Source organism: Lissotriton helveticus, chromosome 7 (genome assembly GCF_964261635.1).
Source record: "Lissotriton helveticus chromosome 7, aLisHel1.1, whole genome shotgun sequence".
Classification (NCBI taxonomy): Eukaryota; Metazoa; Chordata; class Amphibia; order Caudata; family Salamandridae; genus Lissotriton; species Lissotriton helveticus.
Window position 1 is genome coordinate 1,819,086,112 of NC_136068.1, and position 21,036 is coordinate 1,819,107,147.

General features: G+C 45.1%; 1 protein-coding gene across 1 annotated transcript in view; it reads left to right on the forward strand.

Moving 5' to 3' along the window:
• LOC144770801 (ly6/PLAUR domain-containing protein 3-like) overlaps positions 1–19,958 on the forward strand; it is a 75,837-nt gene extending 55,879 nt beyond the window's left edge. The window contains exons 4-5 of the mRNA XM_078655560.1: positions 16,474–16,611; positions 18,943–19,958. Of these exons, the coding sequence (XP_078511686.1) occupies positions 16,474–16,611; positions 18,943–19,196 (392 nt within the window). The 3' untranslated portion in view covers positions 19,197–19,958. The remainder of the gene's footprint in view (positions 1–16,473; positions 16,612–18,942) is intronic.
• The last annotated feature ends 1,078 nt before the right edge of the window (positions 19,959–21,036 follow it).

Here is a 21,036-nt window from a genome sequence, read left to right on the forward strand (position 1 = left end):
CCTCTGGCCTGTAGGAAGATCACCCACGAAGGCTCGTGCGCTAAGATGAGTCCAGTTTACAACATGCAAATCAAACACATGAGAACCACACAACAGATGCTTCACCATGTTCATTAAGAAAGTGATTCAGAAGGACTGTCAATGAGAGGAATACAGGTAGGGTTCATGTGTACACCAGGCCTCCAGGTCTTGGCTTCCATTCAACAGCCTCATGTTTTCTGGATGTTGTAGATGTGAGTCACTAGAATTGAGCGCGTTGGATAAAGGGGCGAGATTGCAAGGTGTGTCTAAGGAAAGTAAAATAACTATGAGCACTTCTTTGGCTCCTACCAGAAGGATAAAAATAATACAGTGAATAACAATTTAGCCAGACACGAGCAGACAGACAGACAGACATAGATAGATAGATAGATAGATAGATAGATAGATAGATAGATAGATAGATAGATAGATAGATAGATAGATAGACAGACAGACAGACAGACAGATAGATAGATAGATAGATAGATAGATAGATAGATAGATAGATAGATAGATAGATAGATAGATAGATAGATAGATAGATAGATAGATAGATAGATAGATAGATAGATAGATAGATAGATAGATAGATAGATAGATAGACAGACAGATAGATAGATAGACAGACAGAAAGAAGTATTGCTATTACTCCTTACTCCCCTCCCTCCTACGAATTCTTGCAACATTGTTTATGTGCACTGTACCTTACCATGCTCTTGTAACTGATGTAACTTTAAACGCAACAATCCCAAATGTAAAGTGCTCTGATTCCCTCTTGGGTCAAGCTTGCTCTACATAAAACTTTATAAATATAAAATATAAAAATATAGCTAGATAGATAGATAGATAGATAGATAGATAGATAGATAGATAGATAGATAGATAGATAGATAGATAGATAGATAGGTAGGTAGGTAGGTAGGTAGGTAGGTAGGTAGGTAGGTAGGTAGATAGGTAGGTAGGTAGGTAGGTAGGTAGGTAGGTAGGTAGGTAGGTAGGTAGATAGGTAGGTAGGTAGGTAGGTAGGTAGATAGATAGATAGATAGATAGATAGATAGATAGATAGATAGATAGATAGATAGATAGATAGATAGATAGATAGATAGATAGATAGATAGATAGATAGATAGATAGATAGATAGATAGATAGATAGATAGATAGATAGATAGATAGATAGATAGATAGATAGATAGATAGATAGATAGATAGATAGATAGATAGATAGATAGACAGACAGATAGACAGATAGATATAATAGATAGGTACTTGCATAGGCAGAAAGAAGCAGTGAGGGCTTCATGGGATGGCTCATTTGTTCTGCATAGCCCCTTCATTAGTAATGAAGTTTCAAAATGGCGTTTCCTGTGCCCTGATTAAAGCTGTGCGGCTGACCGTCCTTGTACTGCCCATGTGAAAGAGCTATCCATCCTAGCAAAAGCCAGCTGAAGACATCTGAGTCCTGAAAGGATGGAAGGATGCTGCTGCCAAGGAGACTGAAGGTACCCAGCCTCTCTGAGGCAACAGTAGCAGGAAGAACCCCCTTCACATAGACCAGGTCTGTGGTCTTGGAACTGGATGGCCATGGGGACTGGTACTTTAGGAGAGGCAGTGGCTGGGGTGAACACTCTTGATCTGCGCGTTGCCACGGTAGAAGGACCTGCAGCTCATCAGGGCGAACACACTGGCCATGTAAAACCTTTCAAAGGTGCACATCTGCCTTCCCTGCTTCTTAGAAGGTAGGATGCAAAGGTTGGACAATAGTAAGAGAACTCTTCTCCTGAGCATGATTGCCCGGCATCACTCTGATGGTAAGAAAGACTGGTTTGTGTGCATTGTTCCACCTTAAAAGAGTGGAATGGGTCAGAGGAGTGTTCATGCCCCAAGTGCTTTTTATTTTATTTTCTTGCATAAACTCACTAATAATTACAACTAACTTCAAGTGACTTTATCCGCCGTCAGAAACTAGAGGAAATGTTTCAGTTTTCACAGAGCATAAGACTAACTCAACAACCAACATTTTTACCACAATAATCAATAACCACTGGGTTAGCCACCGACTTTGAGTTAACAAGTAGTGTGTCACCTGCAATAAAGCACTTCAGAGTCTCGTTGGTGGTAGTAAGCACTATATAAATGCAATTACAATACAATGTAATAGTAAAAGTGCTGAATCACTGTCCTCAAGAAGGAAAAGCACAACATGGATACAGAGTCCAAAACACCGCAATATGAGAGTCACAGGGAACTCAATGTGCATCTCAAGTTTTGTTCCTCCCTGGTGTTAGCTCAGTCACTGCTAAGGAGGACAGCACTGCCAGCTCTCCTGAAAGACGTGTGTGCTTCTGAGTGGTACCGACTACTCACAGTGATCCTTCATTACTCTTAATCCAACTCATCCTCATCCCACTCTTTACTTATGGCCTAATGTGCATTAAAAACAAGATTGCTTCACTTAAAAGCAATCAGAGACACAGTGAAGACCCCAGCATGCCACCATGTCTGTGATTTTACCCAATCATAGTGGGTCTCAATTTGTGACCTTACTTATTATTATTAATGAGGTAGGTCGATTTGCGACCCACTACGATTGACAATTTTCTGAACTGTCCTATAAGTACATAGGTCGGATCGCAAAAGACATAAATAAAGTTGGTCCGCAAAGTGTGACGGCTTTTACCGATTGCATTTGAGTACATGATGGCCAACGTGAGATGAATCCCACCTCCAGAGAGGGGAAACAAAAGAGTGCTGCTCGAATAGTAAACCCAGCTCAACCTCAGCTGGGCGCATGATGGGAATAGCATGTCCAACACCTTCCTTCATTCCCAAGCATAGGCAAAGGCCTGGAAACCAGGGAGGGGGATGGGGCGAAATCACTGGCAGAAGGGTAATTGGGACTAAGAATAAAACGTATTATACTCTTGCAGAGTGCAACACTCCTCAACCAAAGTTCTCTCGTATACTGAGGATATTCTGCAGCCGATCATATCGAATGAAGGTGTTCACAGTGGCCCGGTTGTATGACGTTACAACCCATACTTTTACAACGCACACCTTTACAACGCATTTTTTACAACGCAACATCCATTACAACGCATTCCATTACAACACATGCCATTACAACGAATTTTTAAAAACTACCTTTACGACACATTCCATTACAACGCATACTACCTTTACAACGCATACCATTCCAACGCATAACATTACATTGCATGTATGGTAAGTATTGAATAGTGTAGGGGTAAAAATTACTATTCTAACTCCAGGGGGTGCAACAGTAAGGCAAGTGTTGGATGGTAACGGTATGCGTTGTAATGGTATGCATTGTAATGACTGCGTTGTAATGACATGCGTTGTAATGGTATGCATTGTAGTGTCATGCGTTGTAATGGTTGCGTTGTAATGGCATGCTATGTAATGGATGTTGCGTTGTAAAAGTTTCGTTGTAATGGTAGTGCGTTGTAAAAGTTGCGTTCTAAAGGTTGTTTCCCCAGTGGCCCAGGGTCCAGCTTTACAAATCCCACGAAGAGGCACAATATGGATCACAGTTCAAGAAATTAAAAATCTACTTGTTCACCTTCCTTAAACACCCTCCAGTGACGATTGTTCCTGCCCCAAATAGACAAACAAAGTAGCCTTTTTAATACATCAGCTTAATGTCAATTTAGATGCCTGGTTACCTTTTCCAGCCAGACCAAATGTTACAAACTGTCTAACTTCTGTAACCCATACATCTATCAAGATAAATTGAAAATGCAGGTTTAACATCCAGACAATGCAATAACCTTTCTCGTCAGAAGAAGGAGAAAGGAAGGTGGAAGAAGAATTTCTTCAGAAGAATGGAGAGAAAAGTTTGCAGCAGGTAGAAAGTGATGATCAGGTTTTAAAAATCCCTCATCCTCCAACAATTTTAGAAAAGTAGGCCTACACAAAAGACCAGCTCATTCTCCAATTCTCCCTGCTGGTGTAATTGGAGCCACCAGAAAGACAACTTTGTAAGAAAGAAACTTCAAATCTGCTGTAGGTAAATGCTCAAATGGAATAGATTGAAGAGACTTCAAGACTAAACGAAGACCCCAGAATGGAGCAGAAGGACAAGAAAGAGGTTGGTCTCAAAATTGAAAACTGAAAACCATGTAAACAATCTTTCCACCAGTCCATCTGCGTCCTCAAAAGAGCTACAAAACACTGTGCTTTAAGAGTGGAGAGAGATACATTCATGTGAAATTCAGACTATAGAAATTGTAGTGTACATGACAACGTATAAGAAATAGGAGGCACAGCACGTGGAGGACACCGGATTTGAAATACATCCCAAATCTGTGGAATATGATATTATAGTTGAAAGTCTTCTAGAATCCTGAATTGCTTCAGCCAAATAGGGAAGAGGATGTTTTTCCTGCAAATTCGACCTTTCAACTTTCAAACCGATATACAAGCGTAAGAGAAAGATTGAGAGCATTTAGATCAAACTAGTAAAGAAGAGGATTTAGTGAAGAAAAAAGAACCATGGACTTGAGAAGTGGGAACCATGACTTCTGTGACCAAAATGAGATCCCCCCTGCCACCTACAAGTCCACCTCCTGTATCTTTAGATGTCATTCTGGAATCAGAGGAAATGTAGGGTAGGCATACAAAGTCTCTGTGGCTACTCCAATAGTAGAGCATCCACTTGTCTGTTCTGGAAAACAGGAGCATAATCTTGGATGAAGGGAGTTGCTCCTGGAAGCAACAGATCCGTGTAATGGGTGCCAAACGTTCAGCACACCTTATGAAAGGTCGTCTTGGACAGGGATATATTCTGAGACAGTGTGAACCCTCTGCACGGTTGACTCTCTCTTGAGTTGTCCAGGCCTCTGAGATGGTTTGCTGAAATCACCATGTGCTTCTCTGCCCATAATCCCAACGAAACCCCACCTTGCTCAAGGGTCTTGAATGAGTGATACTTTTTGTATGCCGCTGTCTCCGTGTAGTCTGATCCCACTAACAAGTTGCACCTGTCGATGGAAGTAAAGGAGAGTACGATAAACTGGTGGCAGCTCCTTCCAGTTCAAGCATCCGTAAGTCTCTGATGGGGGCCATCTTGCTTGGACTGAAAGAACACCACAACCTTGGTAATGGTGTCTATGGTCAAACCCTTTGGCAGACCTGGATGCACCAAGATTCCTTTGCACAGGCTCCATGGACTCAAGAAGCACCATTGCAGCTCTGACTTGATCTCCTGTATCACCAGTGTTAATGCCCCCATGGGTTTGGTTGCTGAATACAATGCCAGGGAAGGTACCAAAGTAAAAGATGAAGTTGCAGTATCACACACTGAACAGTAAGGCCTGTTTCTGCCATATGCCCCTGTAGCTCCTTCAATCGGCATTCAGCCCTTTCTTGAAAAATAAACAGTGCAGTAAATAGATGCTAAAGGCGATTGTGTCTCTTTTTTGTGGCAGAAATACACAGAGTTGCCCAGAGCTGTCCTGAATCTTGCATCAATGAGCAACATGTTCTTTAAGGGAGTTAGCTGACATTTTAGATGACTCAACAGAAATCCATCATGATTCAAAGTTAACTTTATGGTTTAGTAATCAACGCAGAATTTCCTTTTCCGATGATGCATAAAGCAGTATGTCCTCATGGTAAGTGAAGACCGACAGCCCTTGCAAATGAAGATGTGATGCAACAGGGCACCCTTATGCATGAAGTTGCAGCGCTCCTACCACACAAGTTCAGTGCCTGGACAGTGCAACATTCTCCGGCCTGTGATGCAGAGAGGCACTGCCCACCATTGGTAATTTTCCTCTATGCACCCCGGTGTAGTGGTGGGGTGTGGTATGCGACGCAGAACTCCATATGTTGGTGTGCAGGAGTGCCTCTATCAGTCACAGCTCCAAGGGGGACCAGGCGGTCTTCTCACACAGGTCAGCAACGTGTCTCCCATCTGACCTGGAAGACTTCACCATCAGGTAAGGGCGATCGCTGACGCCTCAATGTTTACCACCATGGGCGAGCAACTCCACAGCAGCTCCGCATCCCACTAGGCGTCCCTGATGCTGGCACAGCAAGGCAACCAGGCCACGGGGACTGTCAGCACTTTCAAGGTTTTGGCTGCCATGGTGTTGCAAGGAGGGCGCTATGAAAAGTGATGCATCGCAGGTTTTCCCCAGCGATGTGCCTCTTTTCATATATGTAGTCCTGATTCTGCATGTCCTCTTTCCCTGGTAATCTGGCTGGTCATCCTGGCTGTTGGGGGGGTTTGGGAGGTTGTTCATCTGTGCTGCACATTTCCATGCCTGCTCCATTTTGCAATCCATTGCTTTTCTTTTATTTTTTTTATTAGAGGTGGACTTATTGGCTAATTTGCCTCAGGAGGCAAAAAAGGTGAAGTTCGACTGACTAAAGTGAGTTTTTTGCCCGCAAATTGGGCTTTCGTCAGTTTTCGCCCACTGATGTCAGAATTTGTATCGTTTTCATGCTAGTGTTAGCAGCAGTTTTCACCGCGGCTACCTGAAACTATCGCCATGTAGTGACGTATTGTAAATACATCGCTATCAGGGTGATAGTATTTGGTGCTAGGCCACGTTAAGAGAACTGCCGCTAACTAACACTAACGTTAGTTAGCGGCAGTTCTTGTACCTATACTTCTATTTGGAAGCCTCTCTTCACAAGATTCAAACAGCTGAAGTGGATATTTTCTATTCCTCCAGGAAGTGGTGAATCCTCCCACCCACCAGCAACTCTAGGTCACCGAACTCCTGGATTCTGGCAGTCAGGAATGAGGATCTTTATTGCATGAGCGCTGCTTCTGTTTTTTATGAAATTTCTTGGGAAAACGTTTCAGCTGGAACCTTGAGGAATTGTACGTACTCTGTAGCCATCCAGACATTTGCCCAAATTAAGATCTCTGTTTGGGAGAACTTTAGGATTTGCTCTGACATTTTCTAAAAGAGAAGGAATGCTGTCTCTCTTTGAAGATTTTGTTTTGTTTTCCCTTCCACATTTTTTACAAAAATTAGCACTCCTTCAAAACGCATGCTGAGCACTGCTGGTCTCAGCTCCAAATCAGTTTTTTACTCCTTGAGAAACAAATTCCGTCATGATGCTGAAGCACAATATGCAAAGTTTGAGACTCTAACTGCATCTAAAGAAATATTTGAGACAAACTCAGTTTGTCGTTCCATGTCCTTTATGAGAAATTGTGTTGTTGGTTGAGTGGGTGAAACCCTACTCAAGCAACACCCATAATCCACGTCAAGGTGAACCACTGAAGTCCATATATTAATTTCTGCTTAACCTTCTCGAAGCTTGGCAGAAAAGCAGTCTGGATTAATGCAGATGCAATGTGTTAAGTAAACATGCAGTGCACAAACAGAAATCAAGTGAAAACAAAGCACAAGGAAAATCCAAAACCAATCTAGAAAAATAGGGTAAAATGTTATAAATTAGTTAACACCAAAACACCAAAAATCCAAAGACTCATAGCAGGCAGAGTCCAGGTGCAGAGTTCTAGAGGGTTGGAGCTTTTTCTGTCCTTGAGGCTCTGATCAGGAGGCTAGTCATCTAGCCCTTGGAGTCACTCGAGTGGTCCTGGGTTCAAGGTGCAGATCCAGCCATTCTCACTCAGGCAACAGGACAGCAAAGCAGCAGAGTAGCAGAGCAGTCCCTGCAGCAGAGCAGTCCTTCTTCTGAGTCATCCACAGGTCCAGAAGGGATCAGAAGAGTAGGGAGGGAGGGTTGACTACATTCACCTGGTGCCCAATTTTAAGTGGGACAAATTTGTTGAGTCCTCCCCCAACAGAGGTGTCCGAAAATTCCTGTCTCCTTTCTCTGGCTCCAGCTTGTCTCTAGACACAAAAGGCTACTGTGAAACCCTTTGTGATCTTACAGTGTGATAGGTGAATTCTCTGCCCTTTATCAAGTAAGAAATGGCTCATCCTGCCATCACCTAGTCGACCTTTGTCTCGCTGTCTGGGAGTAATACACAAAGACCAACTGCCAGCTATATTTAGTCGTGTGACCCAGCACACAGGCTGCAGGCCCTTAACAGTTAGGACAAGAAAATACCAACTTTCTAAAAGTGGCATTTTCGGGATTTGTAACTTAAAATCCAACTTTATCTGTAAAGAGGTTTTTAAATTACAATTGTGCAGACACCAAACTTGACATTCCTACCTACCCGCAATTGAAAGGTATCACTTATTAAATGTAACTAGTTAACCCAAAGCTATCCTATTCGAGAGGTAGGCCTTGCAGTAGTAAAAAAACAAATGTAAGGGTGTTTCACTACCCGAACATGTAAGACTTAAAAGTACATAGCCAACTTATTAAATATAATGCACCCAACTCTCTGGGCTGCGTTTGACCTAGAATAGGAGTGACATATATGTATTAGAAAGGAAAGTTGAGGCCTGGAAACAACTATCTTTTTCCAGGTCGAAATAGCAGTTTAAAACTGCACCAACAGGTTGCAATGGCAGGCCTGAGGCATGTTTAAAGGGCTACTTAAGTGGGTGGTCCAGCAGTGCTGCAGGCCCAGTAGCGGTACAAAAGGGGGTGGTGATGGACGGAGCATTTGAATCAATCAAATACTCACACCCAGTCAAAAGATCTGGGTTTGATCCATCACCGTTCTTTAGCCCACTCTGCCACCCCAGTTCAGACATGGCTACATGCAAATAGTCTGACCCTGTGCCTCATGGGAACAGTCCAGCCCGAACTGCCAAGCCATGTCTTCCCTGGACCGGAAACAAGCTTCCGAGGACCGGTTTCTGGCATTCCAGCCGTCTTCAGCCCGGCTTGCTTGAATCCAGTGGCAAAGTGAGCAAGGGACTCACGTCTGAGCATACCCTTCCATACTTATGGCGGCCAAAAGCGGCCAAAAGATCTTTTGACTGGGTGTGAGTGTTTGATTGGTTCGGATGCTCTGTCCATCACCACTCCTTTTGTACCGCTTTGGCCGCCATAAGTGTGGCAGGGTATGCTCAGACGTGAGTCCCTTGCTCACTTTGCCACTGGATTCAAGCAAGCCGGGCAGAAGACGGCTGGAATGCCAGAAACCGGGCCTCGGAAGCTTGTTTCCGGTCCAGGGAAGGCATGGCTTGGCAGTTCGGGCAGGACTGTTCCCATGAGGCACAGGGTCAGACTGATTTGCATATAGCCATGTCTGAACTGGGGTGGCAGAGTGGGCTAAAGAACGGTGATGGATCAAACCCAGATCTTTTGACTGGGTGTGAGTGTTTGATTGGTTCGGATGCTCCGTCCATCACCACCCCTTTTGTACCGCTTTGGCCGCCATAAGTGTGGCAGGGTATGCACAGACGTGAGTCCCTTGCTCACTTTGCCACTGGATTCAAGAAAGCCGGGCTGAAGACGGCTGGAATGCCAGAAACCGGTCCTCGGAAGCTTGTTTCCGGTCCAGGGAAGGCATGGCTTGGCAGTTCGGGCAGGACTGTTCCAATGAGGCACAGGGTCAGACTGATTTGCATATAGCCATGTCTGAACTGGGGTGGCAGAGTGGGCTAAAGAACGGTGTTGGATCAAACCCAGATCTTTTGACTGGGTGTGAGTGTTTGATTGGTTCGGATGCTCCGTCCATCACCACCCCTTTTGTACCGCTTTGGCCGCCACAAGTGTGGCAGGGTATGCTCAGACGTGAGTCCCTTGCTCACTTTGCCACTGGATTCAAGCAAGCCGGGCTGAAGACGGCTGGAATGCCAGAAACCGGTCCTCGGAAGCTTGTTTCCGGTCCAGGGAAGGCATGGCTTGGCAGTTCGGGCTGGACTGTTCCCATGAGGCACAGGGTCAGACTGATTTGCATATAGCCATGTCTGAACTGGGGTGGCAGAGTGAGCTAAAGAACGGTGATGGATCAAACCCCGATCTTTTGACTGGGTGTGAGTGTTTGATTGGTTCGGATGCTCCGTCCATCACCACCCCTTTTGTACCGCTTTGGCCGCCATAAGTGTGGCAGGGTATGCTCAGACGTGAGTCCCTTGCTCACTTTGCCACTGGATTCAAGCAAGCCGGGCTGAAGACGGCTGGAATGCCAGAAACCGGGCCTCGGAAGCTTGTTTCCGGTCCAGGGAAGGCATGCCTTGGCAGTTCGGGCTGGACTGTTCCCATGAGGCACAGGGTCAGACTGATTTGCATATAGCCATGTCTGAACTGGGGTGGCAGAGTGGGCTAAAGAACGGTGATGGATCAAACCCAGATCTTCTGACTGGGTGTGAGTGTTTGATTGGTTCGGATGCTCCGTCCATCACCACCCCTTTTGTACCGCTTTGGCCGCCATAAGTGTGGCAGGGTATGCTCAGACGTGAGTCCCTTGCTCACTTTGCCACTGGATTCAAGCAAGCCGGGCTGAAGACGGCTGGAATGCCAGAAACCGGTCCTCGGAAGCTTGTTTCCGGTCCAGGGAAGGCATGGCTTGGCAGTTCGGGCTGGACTGTTCCCATGAGGCACAGGGTCAGACTGATTTGCATATAGCCATGTCTGAACTGGGGTGGCAGAGTGGGCTAAAGAACGGTGATGGATCAAACCCAGATCTTTTGACTGGGTGTGAGTGTTTGATTGGTTCGGATGCTCCGTCCATCACCACCCCTTTTGTACCGCTTTGGCCGCCATAAGTGTGGCAGGGTATGCTCAGACGTGAGTCCCTTGCTCACTTTGCCACTGGATTCAGCAAGCCGGGCTGAAGACGGCTGGAATGCCAGAAACCGGTCCTCGGAAGCTTGTTTCCGGTCCAGGGAAGGCATGGCTTGGCAGTTCGGGCTGGACTGTTCCCATGAGGCACAGGGTCAGACTAATTTGCATATAGCCATGTCTGAACTGGGGTGGCAGAGTGGGCTAAAGAACGGTGATGGATCAAACCCAGATCTTTTGACTGGGTGTGAGTGTTTGATTGGTTCGGATGCTCCGTCCATCACCACCCCTTTTGTACCGCTTTGGCCGCCATAAGTGTGGCAGGGTATGCTCAGACGTGAGTCCCTTGCTCACTTTGCCACTGGATTCAAGCAAGCCGGGCTGAAGACGGCTGGAATGCCAGAAACCGGTCCTCGGAAGCTTGTTTCCGTTCCAGGGAAGGCATGGCTTGGCAGTTCGGGCTGGACTGTTCCCATGAGGCACAGGGTCAGACTGATTTGCATATAGCCATGTCTGAACTGGGGTGGCAGAGTGGGCTAAAGAACGGTGATGGATCAAACCCAGATCTTTTGACTGGGTGTGAGTGTTTGATTGGTTCGGATGCTCCGTCCATCACCACCCCTTTTGTACCGCTTTGGCCGCCATAAGTGTGGCAAGGTATGCTCAAACGTGAGTCCCTTGCTCACGTTGCCACTGGATTCAAGCAAGCCAGGCTGAAGACGGCTGGAATGCCAGAAACCGGGCCTCGGAAGCTTGTTTCCGGTCCAGGGAAGGCATGGCTTGGCAGTTCGGGCTGGACTGTTCCCATGAGGCACAGGGTCAGACTGATTTGCATATAGCCATGTCTGAACTGGGGTGGCAGAGTGGGCTAAAGAACGGTGATGGATCAAACCCAGATCTTTTGACTGGGTGTGAGTGTTTGATTGGTTCGGATGCTCCGTCCATCACCACCCCTTTTGTACCGCTTTGGCTGCCATAAGTGTGGCAGGGTATGCTCAGACGTGAGTCCCTTGCTCACTTTGCCACTGGATTCAAGCAAGCCGGGCTGAAGACGGCTGGAATGCCAGAAACCGGTCCTCGGAAGCTTGTTTCCGGTCCAGGGAAGGCATGGCTTGGCAGTTCGGGCTGGACTGTTCCCATGAGGCACAGGGTCAGACTGATTTGCATATAGCCATGTCTGAACTGGGGTGGCAGAGTGGGCTAAAGAACGGTGATGGATCAAACCCAGATCTTTTGACTGGGTGTGAGTGTTTGATTGGTTCGGATGCTCCGTCCATCACCACCCCTTTTGCACCGCTTTGGCCGCCATAAGTGTGGCAGGGTATGCTCAGACGTGAGTCCCTTGCTCACTTTGCCACTGGATTCAAGCAAGCCGGGCTGAAGACGGCTGGAATGCCAGAAACCGGTCCTCGGAAGCTTGTTTCCGGTCCAGGGAAGGCATGGCTTGGCAGTTCGGGCTGGACTGTTCCCATGAGGCACAGGGTCAGACTGATTTGCATATAGCCATGTCTGAACTGGGGTGGCAGAGTGGGCTAAAGAACGGTGATGGATCAAACCCAGATCTTTTGACTGGGTGTGAGTGTTTGATTGGTTCGGATGCTCCGTCCATCACCACCCCTTTTGTACCGCAGGCCCAGTAGCAGCATTTAATAAACATACCCTGGGTCAAGGTAGTACCACTTCACTAGGCATTTACAAGTAAATTAAATGAGCCAATTGGGTGGAAGCCAATCTTACCATGTTCAAAGTAGGCCTGGGCAGTAAACTCCGCTCTGCTCGCGGAGTTTGCAGAGTTTTTCCCACTCCACGCTCTGCGTAAGGTTCTGAAAAGCTCTGTGCAGCGATGCAGAGCCGAGTTTTTCATCTGTCACGGCTTGCTTATGTTAAGTTGGCGATCGAGGAAAATCCAATGCTAGATCACCTCCTGGTGAGTTTTCACAAAGTGGGCAGTCATGGCAGGTCATTGCTGCTCGCTTTGAGAAACTTGCCGCTCATGTTGAGGAAGATTCCTCACAAGTAGAACATCTACTGGAGTGACATAAAGAACCTGCACCCTCTTGCGCTGTGCGCAGTGCCTTGTGTGCTTTTTACAGCGCTGGTCAAATGCCTGGCACTAAAAGTTAGCGCAAGGGGTGCAACTTTCCTCAATACACCACTTGCGGAGCTCAGTGGAGCCGAGAAGAGTTTTTTGTCACTTTATGGAGCTCTGTGTAGCAGAACCCCACCAACTCTGCCCAGGCCTAGTTTAAAGGAGAGAGTGCAAGCAAATTAGCACTGGTCAACAGTGGTAAAGTGCACAGACTCCTAATGCCAACAAAACTAGATCAGCAAACATAGGAGGTTAAAGGCAAAAAGTTTGGGAATACCCTACACCCTCCAATAATTCAGAACACTTCTGACCTTCTGAACACCTTTGAGAAATGCCTTAAAATCAGTTAACAAAAACTGAATGTGTAAGCTTCATAAATAACTGCTTGAAGGTACAGATGGAAACCAGAATAATTAATATTAAAGGTGAAATCTACCTTCTTTTCTGCTGGTTCTTTAAAATATTGTCTTCTGCCATGGGCAATCTCCCTACTTAGCTTGCACTGGTGTGTCCACACGAAGAGAGCTTTTTCTCCATCACCTCTAAAGGTTAAAGTCTTGGCATCAATCTTGGAAGATTTATTCTTTCTGGATAGTTCCTTTCAATTATAATGACATCAAAATCATATGGGTGAATGGACACTCGAACATTAAGTGATTTGTTGAGCTGCCTTACCAAAGTTTTTTGAGATTAACTAGGAGCCTCTTCTACAGGAAAAACCCATGATTTCCTTCACATGAGCCAGAAAATTGGGCATAGATCCCTTGACACATATTTTCCCTTCTGATCCACAGGGACATAAAGAGTTCTCACTATTCTCTGACCTAGACAAGTCAGAATATAAATTACTCTGGTCGACACACTCTTTGTTAGCTGAATCTCCTTTCTTCCATTTTCATGCAGCAACAGTCTCCACACCAACACTTCTAATGCTTTATTCTTCATCCTCCACTTTGGACTCTCTTGATCTTTTTAGAGGGGTGGGGGACATCTTGAAGGGGAGAACGTTAAAGGATACAGGTGACTCCTCTTACTAGAGTGTTTGCCAATATTAGTACTCACCCCATCCACTATTTGGCACACACCAAGGCATTCAGAATAAGAAAAAACCACCTTAAAACACGAAGGAGAGCCAAACAAGCCAGATGAATTTCCCAAAATTAAAATATGATCAGGCGTAAGGTTTCCTACTACTGCGCATGCCACCAAGCCTTCATACTAAAAGGAATACCTTCCTAATGTTATCACTGCTTATGCACCCACTAAAAGCCTGTGAGAAAGGGAAGTTGCACTCATGTCTAGAGAACTTTAAACACATATACCCTCTCTCACACTTGCACGGTGATGAAAAGGCAGCGTCCCTTTTCCAAAAACACACAAAACCACAATATAGTGAGAAAAATTTGTCCAGTGCACATCACCACTCCCAATGATGTGCCCAGGACAGTAGAATTGGCAAACTATAGAGGTATGTGACAATCCACACACTTATCATGTGTAAAATTGATCTGGGAATCATTTCTAATTCTTCCTGCACTTGCGTCGTGGGCTCCAAGTCCACCCACCCCTTGAAGCCTGGTAGGTGAAGAACCCCCTGCAACAAAGATGGAGATTGGGGCTATCAACAATCTCTGCATTCCCACGTCGTCATCCTGCAAAAAAGGTAACAAAAAGAAGAGGCTGGGAATGCTATTCATATTATAGCACCCTACTGAAGGTGGGCGGGGTTTACTATTCTAGCATTGGTGTTTTGTTTCCTGTCTCTGGAGGTAGTATTCACCTCACTTAGGGCCTGACTTATCTATTGGCAGTGAGCACAGTCTGTCACAATGGCAACGTAGTACCCTTACTGCCAACATAATGGTCCGCCCGCTAAATTTAGATGCGTTCGGACCATAGTTGGGCGATGTCAGAGACTACTCTGTGACCGCCGAGCCAAACTTTTCCAGTAGCCCGATGGAGTATGGGCCAGCATAGAATTGCCTATATGTCTGCCAGTCCAATATAGATGGGCAGACATATATCCATTTTTAACTGCCCATCACCGCCAGATAAACTGTGGTGGTAAGGAGCAGTAAAAAGCCAAGAATGGGAGTGTGGGGGGGGGGGAGTTTTTTTCTGGGTTTTCTTTTTGAGAATAGAAACAAGATTGATCAGCTGCTTTGTCATGTTGATGGGGCTGTGCGTCAAACTTAAAAAAACATTGACAGTAAACGCTGTGATGGCGGTTTCTGCCAAAGCTTCAGCAATGACTGATGGTCATTTCTAAATTTGGCGGGCGGTTACTCTGTGAGGGTGACATAGTAATTTACTCAATCACGCCGACAGAGTAAATTCCATCTGTCAACGTATAAATCACCCTCTTAGTAATGCCTGGAACAGGGGATGTGTAGGTAATGAACAGTTTACTGCAAAATTAAACATGCTGGTGGGTACAGTGTCTTGATTCCCTCAGGCTGCTACGGTGGCAAACTGCCTGGCAACCTTTGGAGTAGAGATACACTCAAAGGAAGCGAAATGAAGAGGCATCACTTTGTATTTCTGAAACTCTTCTGGTTATGCTGACCAAGCTGCGCAAATCCAGTTTCTCGCATCCTCGTTTTCATTTTAAACTTATTGGGGCATATTAGCAAGGACCAGATCGCCGCTTTAGCGGCACTTTTTGCCGATAAAGCAGCAATTTTTTTATCGGCCAATTACCAAGCTGTCGCTAACAGTAGTTAGTGACAGCTTCCAGGCGATAGCGACCGGTTTGGGGCCTGCTTTGCATGTCAGCCATATTTATCGCTAATGACATGCAAAGTGGGCGTACCTAAACTGGTAGCGACTGAAAGCAGTCGCTAACACAGCTATCGCCTATTAGCAATACCCGTGACGTGATAAAAAAATGTGCGCTCACCGTGATTAGTGCCAGGATTTTACCCATGGTAAAAACCTGACTTAACCATAATAGTCAATGGCAGGTGGAATCTACGGCTAAGTCTCCACCTGCCTATTGGCGAGATTTTCCTTAGCGATAGGATTTTTATCGCTGGAAATCTCACGTTAAAAATGGGATTCGCCGCTACCGCTGGATTCTTTATCGCCAAGGAGATAAAAGTTGGTAATACTGCGTTATCTCCACGATAAAGTCCAGCGATAGGAGGCGATAAAAAAAAATCGTGCTAGACGCGGTTTGCCATAGCTATCGCAAGTTGTTGCTAATATACCCCATTGTTTTTTCTTGGTAATCAGCAATTTGTCTCTTTCTGGAGAAAATTGCTGTTGTCTGTTGTGATTATGAACGTTATTTTTATTCTAAATGCTTATCACTGGCAAAAAGATTGACTGATTACTGGTTTATTTTATGCAAGGTAGGTTACACGTCTATTATTATTCGACTTCACAATAAGGAAACTTGATGTAAAGAATCAGTGCAAGAGAATATATGAATGAAGAGAATTCACCTGGACAGGTACCATAAAGGGTGGAGAACATTGTGCACCATGTTACAGAGCCAAGTTCTACTCAACCAGGACTATCCCTGCGACACCCACGGCCCGTGGAGGGAGTTTCGGTGGGGGCGGAGAGGCGGGGCGGGGGAGGGGCAGGGTGGGGGGTATTGCTAAAAACCGGAGTATGGATAATTGAAGGTAAGTAAACAATTTAATAAATAAAACGAATTTCGTAGCGCGCCCTGCATCGCAAAATGCGATTGGGTCTGATGGGAGCATTGTGTGTGTTGCAGATTCCTCCCCGCTGAACACCTCTGTGCAGTGCTACACCTGTCTTGGCATCACCGCAGACCAGTGCGCCAATCACTGCGCACCCATAATGAACTGCTCCGGGGACCAGTGTGCTGAGGGATACCTGGCCATACAGATGCGTGAGTACCACTGTGTGATAGTTGCTTCTAGATGTAATTCCATCGACTGACAAAATGTATTCTAGCTTCCCTTCACATTTCACGTTCCACTAAAACTCCCCTTCGCATTCCATCACATCATTACACACTGGTGCCTCCTCTACAACTGTGTGAGCAATACCGGCAATTCTCCTGTCAAAACACAGCTAAAGCTTTTCCAATAGGCCTGTATCTCTAAAATATCTGTGGGTTTGGGGAACAGCCATTCATAGGCCAGACTCCCAAGACATTTATTGTCAATCCCAGAGATTGTAGTCAAGTGAGGAAGTAACAACAACAGTGCAGGCTTTTTAAAAATTTTAATCCCAACTTCACTGAAGCCCCTTGTGCTGCCAGTACGTCACTTTTTGTGATGCACTGACAGCACATTTCATTGCCCCATATTTACAAGGATAGGAAAAGCCACCCTGCGTGGCTTTTTCTGTCCCTGTAAATATGGCCCCTTTACATGCAGCACTTTCCGTGAAAGGGGCGTTCTATGGGTGTTGCTGTGGGTGTTCCAATGCAACACCCATGGAACCAGACACATTTCCAGATTTACGATAAATCATAAACCTGGAAATGCGTCAGTTTGCTACACCACCCTAGAGGTGGCGTAGCCAGGCTCAACGAGGAGAAATGTAATCATTTCTCATTGTTTTTCCCTCTTTCAATGCCTGATGCATTCTACAGCACGCATTGTAAGAGGAAAAACCTGTAGTTAGTGTTTTGTGAAGGAAGGTGCCCCTTCCTGCACAAAAACAATCTCCCCAGGGCACAGGCATCGTTGCACCATGGTGTAAGGGTGCCTGTGCCGGCGCATGGCAGCTGTTTGTGCGCCAGCGCAGGGGAGAGCACAGGAATGCAACATATCATTGTAGATATGTTGCATTCCTGTGCTCTGAAAGTGCAGCAGCGTGGCACAGCCAAAAGGCTATTTTTATTTTTTATTTTTATTGTTTATTTTATTTTATGCGTTTTTATATAGCGCAGACTTCACCCGAAGGTGTCAGAGCGCTTCACAATAGGAACAGAACTGATACATGAGGAGAACATTACAAGCAGGGCTTTAAGTGGGCCGGGTCTCAAGGGGTCTGAGCACCGGCAGTTTTTTTAAGGGGGGCTCGAAACGGGTCTCTATCGGGCTCTGTTTTGAGCCCTGGCACAGGCGGTCTGATTTTTTTCCCGACTGCATTGACAGCAGTTTGCTGTCACTGCAGTCCAGTAAAAAGTGCCAGGGCGCAAAACAGCTAATAGAGGCCCGTTTCGAGACAGCAGGCACGTCGATGTGTGCTGCCCACACTGCTCACTGGAGAAGGTACGGCATGACGTCATGCCAGGTGAGCGTTGTGGGGGGAGGGAAATCCTTTAAAGAGTCAAGAAGAATTCCCTTCTCTTTCTAAAACGCAAGAGCAGCAACATAGTGGTAGGGTCACCAGGGCTTAAATTGGAAGCTTTTTCAATATTATATGTAACAAAGCATAGATGCAGCTTATTTACCTTATGCAACTAATAAATATTGACAAAGTCAATAGTCCTGACGGGTTGTAGGTATGATGCTACTTTTTGTATCACATATCTAGAAACAATTACAGAAACAGCAAAATACAAGTCGGGCGGCATACTATGCTAAACACAGATTTTTAGCGTAAGTGTTTTAAAGCCACGCCCCTAATTCCACAGGCCACGCCCCTTAGAGAGACCCGCCAGTTTTTTCATCCCACTTAAAGCCCTGATTACAAGTGAACAAATTACAAAGGCAAACGTTAAGTTACATGAGGCAGCAGCCTGCTCTGAAAGTGCAGCAGCGTGGCACAGACAAAGGGCTATTTTTTCTTTGTATTTTTTATTTTATTTTAGCGTTTTTATATAGCGCAGACTTCACCCAAAGGTGTCAGATCGCTTCACAATGGAACAGAACTGATACATGAGGAGAACATTGCAAGTGAACAAATTACAAAAGCAAACGTTAAGTTACATGAGGCAAAAGTGACAATTGTGAGCAAACGAAATACAAGAGGTAGCAAACGGTGCATTACAGGAGGAAAAAGTGACATGTGTTGCAGTGCCGCACTGCGGCACTTTCTTGTAGCTCTGCCCCATTGTTTGATTCAAGATAAGCTGGTCTCTCACTTTCCAGGGTGCTGGTGAGGCGTTTTGCCTCATGGTTCAATTTATTGTATCGAAAAGTTATGCAACAGTTCTTTAAAGCAGTCTCAGTGACCTATGATTTCTCCACCTCCAGGAGGCGCCAGTGCACTGCCAACCTTTCATGTTCAGAATCCCTTATGGCTGTTTCTGTTTCCCCCCAAGGTGACGAAGAGTTCCTGACCCTTTTCTACAAAGATTGCGGGCGCTGGGGCCCCTTCGAGACGCTGGTAATTGTTGGCCGCGTGGGAGTGCGGTACAACCTCAAACGCGTCATCTGTTCCGGGGAGTTGTGCAACAGTGTCCCCCCGCCCACTACAGCGCCCACAAGCACACGCCCTCCAATTAGTGGTGGCCCCATGGACTTGGCCAACAGCCCCCTGCTGCTGGGACTGCTGCTGGCGGCCATCTTGGTGTGAGAAGCTTACAGCCAATGAACAAAATGCCATCAGACCTTGTAAAGTGGACACAGTAATATGCTACTTTCTTTGCGTCTGTTCGAGGAGCTATTGCGAATTATTATTACTAAGGTGAAAAGGCTAATATTCACAGATCTGGAGTTGGAAGACCTGTAGGAAATCGGTTGTTTTGATGACAGCAATGACTCTGAACGTTGTTTTTCACTCCTGCATTGCTACAATAAGCATTCCAAAGTGTTACGTTGTTTGATGACGTCTGCAGGGGTTTTGAGAATTGTTACATCATTCCCCAGGTGGCCTCTTTAAACTTCTCCAAATTTTGAATTGCTCACTAGATTGCATGTGGATACAATCGTCCGAACATATGTTTCCGGAAATATGCAGCAAAACATAGAATTTTAATCTTATTATCTGACAAATTCAACGTATGATTTTTACGCAGTTTAAAAAAAAAATCATCATCTTCAGGAAGTTGGCAAGAAATGAAAAAAAAGTTGAAAACAAAGTGTGTGGTGACATCTGCTGTCTGACCAGAGTTATGGATGCATTGCCTGTATCCAACGTATTCCAATACGGATGCCAGGGAAAAAGAGGCGTCCGGCTCACCAAAGGCAGTGAAACTCACTATAGGTCATTTAGATACATCTGTGTTCCTGCTATTTCTTCTTTATTTCAAATACTTTGTTCATATCATGAATCAGCCCATTGAAGGCGTCTGTTGTTTTAGGTTTTCATTAAAATGCAAATGCAGTTCTCACTTTATGTATAGTATTTCATTTACATTTGGAAAAGATTGGGAGATAAATTATTTTAGACAGTTTGTGTGGCCTGTTTCTACCACAGGGAGCGTTGGGGCACTTTACAGAGAATATTTATATTGGAATAGGAGCACTTCAAACAGGAGGTGTTGTACACAGAGTGGTGTTGACACCGGAAACTAGTTGAAACCAGTCTACAAAAAAAAAGCAAAAACACTCTGGATGAAGTTAGGAAACCTCCAAAATGTTGCTGTTGTCTCCTCTTCCTATACTCCAATTGTTTTCTTGTATGATATTACTCCTTTTTTCCCTTTTGATTCTTCTATTTCAATGAATATATTATATACAATTTTTTCATTATGTCTTTTCATTGGTGATTTAGAAATATGTTTCAGGTAATGTTTTTAATTATAATGTTTTTATATGAAACCCCGCCCTCCCTTTATTTTTCTTTCTCCCTTCTTCTCTTTCCTCTCCCCCTTTTTAATCCCTTACTAGTTATGGATTATATTTTATTATGTAATGTACATCTCCATTGTAAGTTTCTTTTACATGCTTTTTCTTGCTAATATTGTAATGTCCTTTTTTCTCTCAATAAACTTTAAACTTTAAAAAAGAGATGCAGTGATTTACACAGAATCCCACTATAGGTGCCGATGCCAAGAGGAGGTAACCGACTGAGCCGTAAGAACAAATGTCCACTCCTGGACTAGCAGAGCGGATGGCTACCAGTTTTAGACAATAACCACTCCTGTATGTGCCATGGCAGTGTGCACTAATGGCCAGCTTGTTGACTATGCTTTATATAGTATAAAGCAGCAGCATGACATTGTGACTGTGCTCACTCAATACAGCAATATATTGATATTGTACTCATCGCTAGCTTTTTGTACTCATGGCTAGCTTGTTGTACTTATCGCTAGCTTGTTGTACTCATGGTTAGCCTGTTGTATTCATCACTAGCTTGTTGTACTCATGGCTAGCTTGTTGTACTCAGGGCTAGCCTGTTGTATTCATCACTAGCTTGTTGTACTCATGGCTAGCTTGTTGTACTCATGGCTAGCCTGTTGTATTCATTGCTA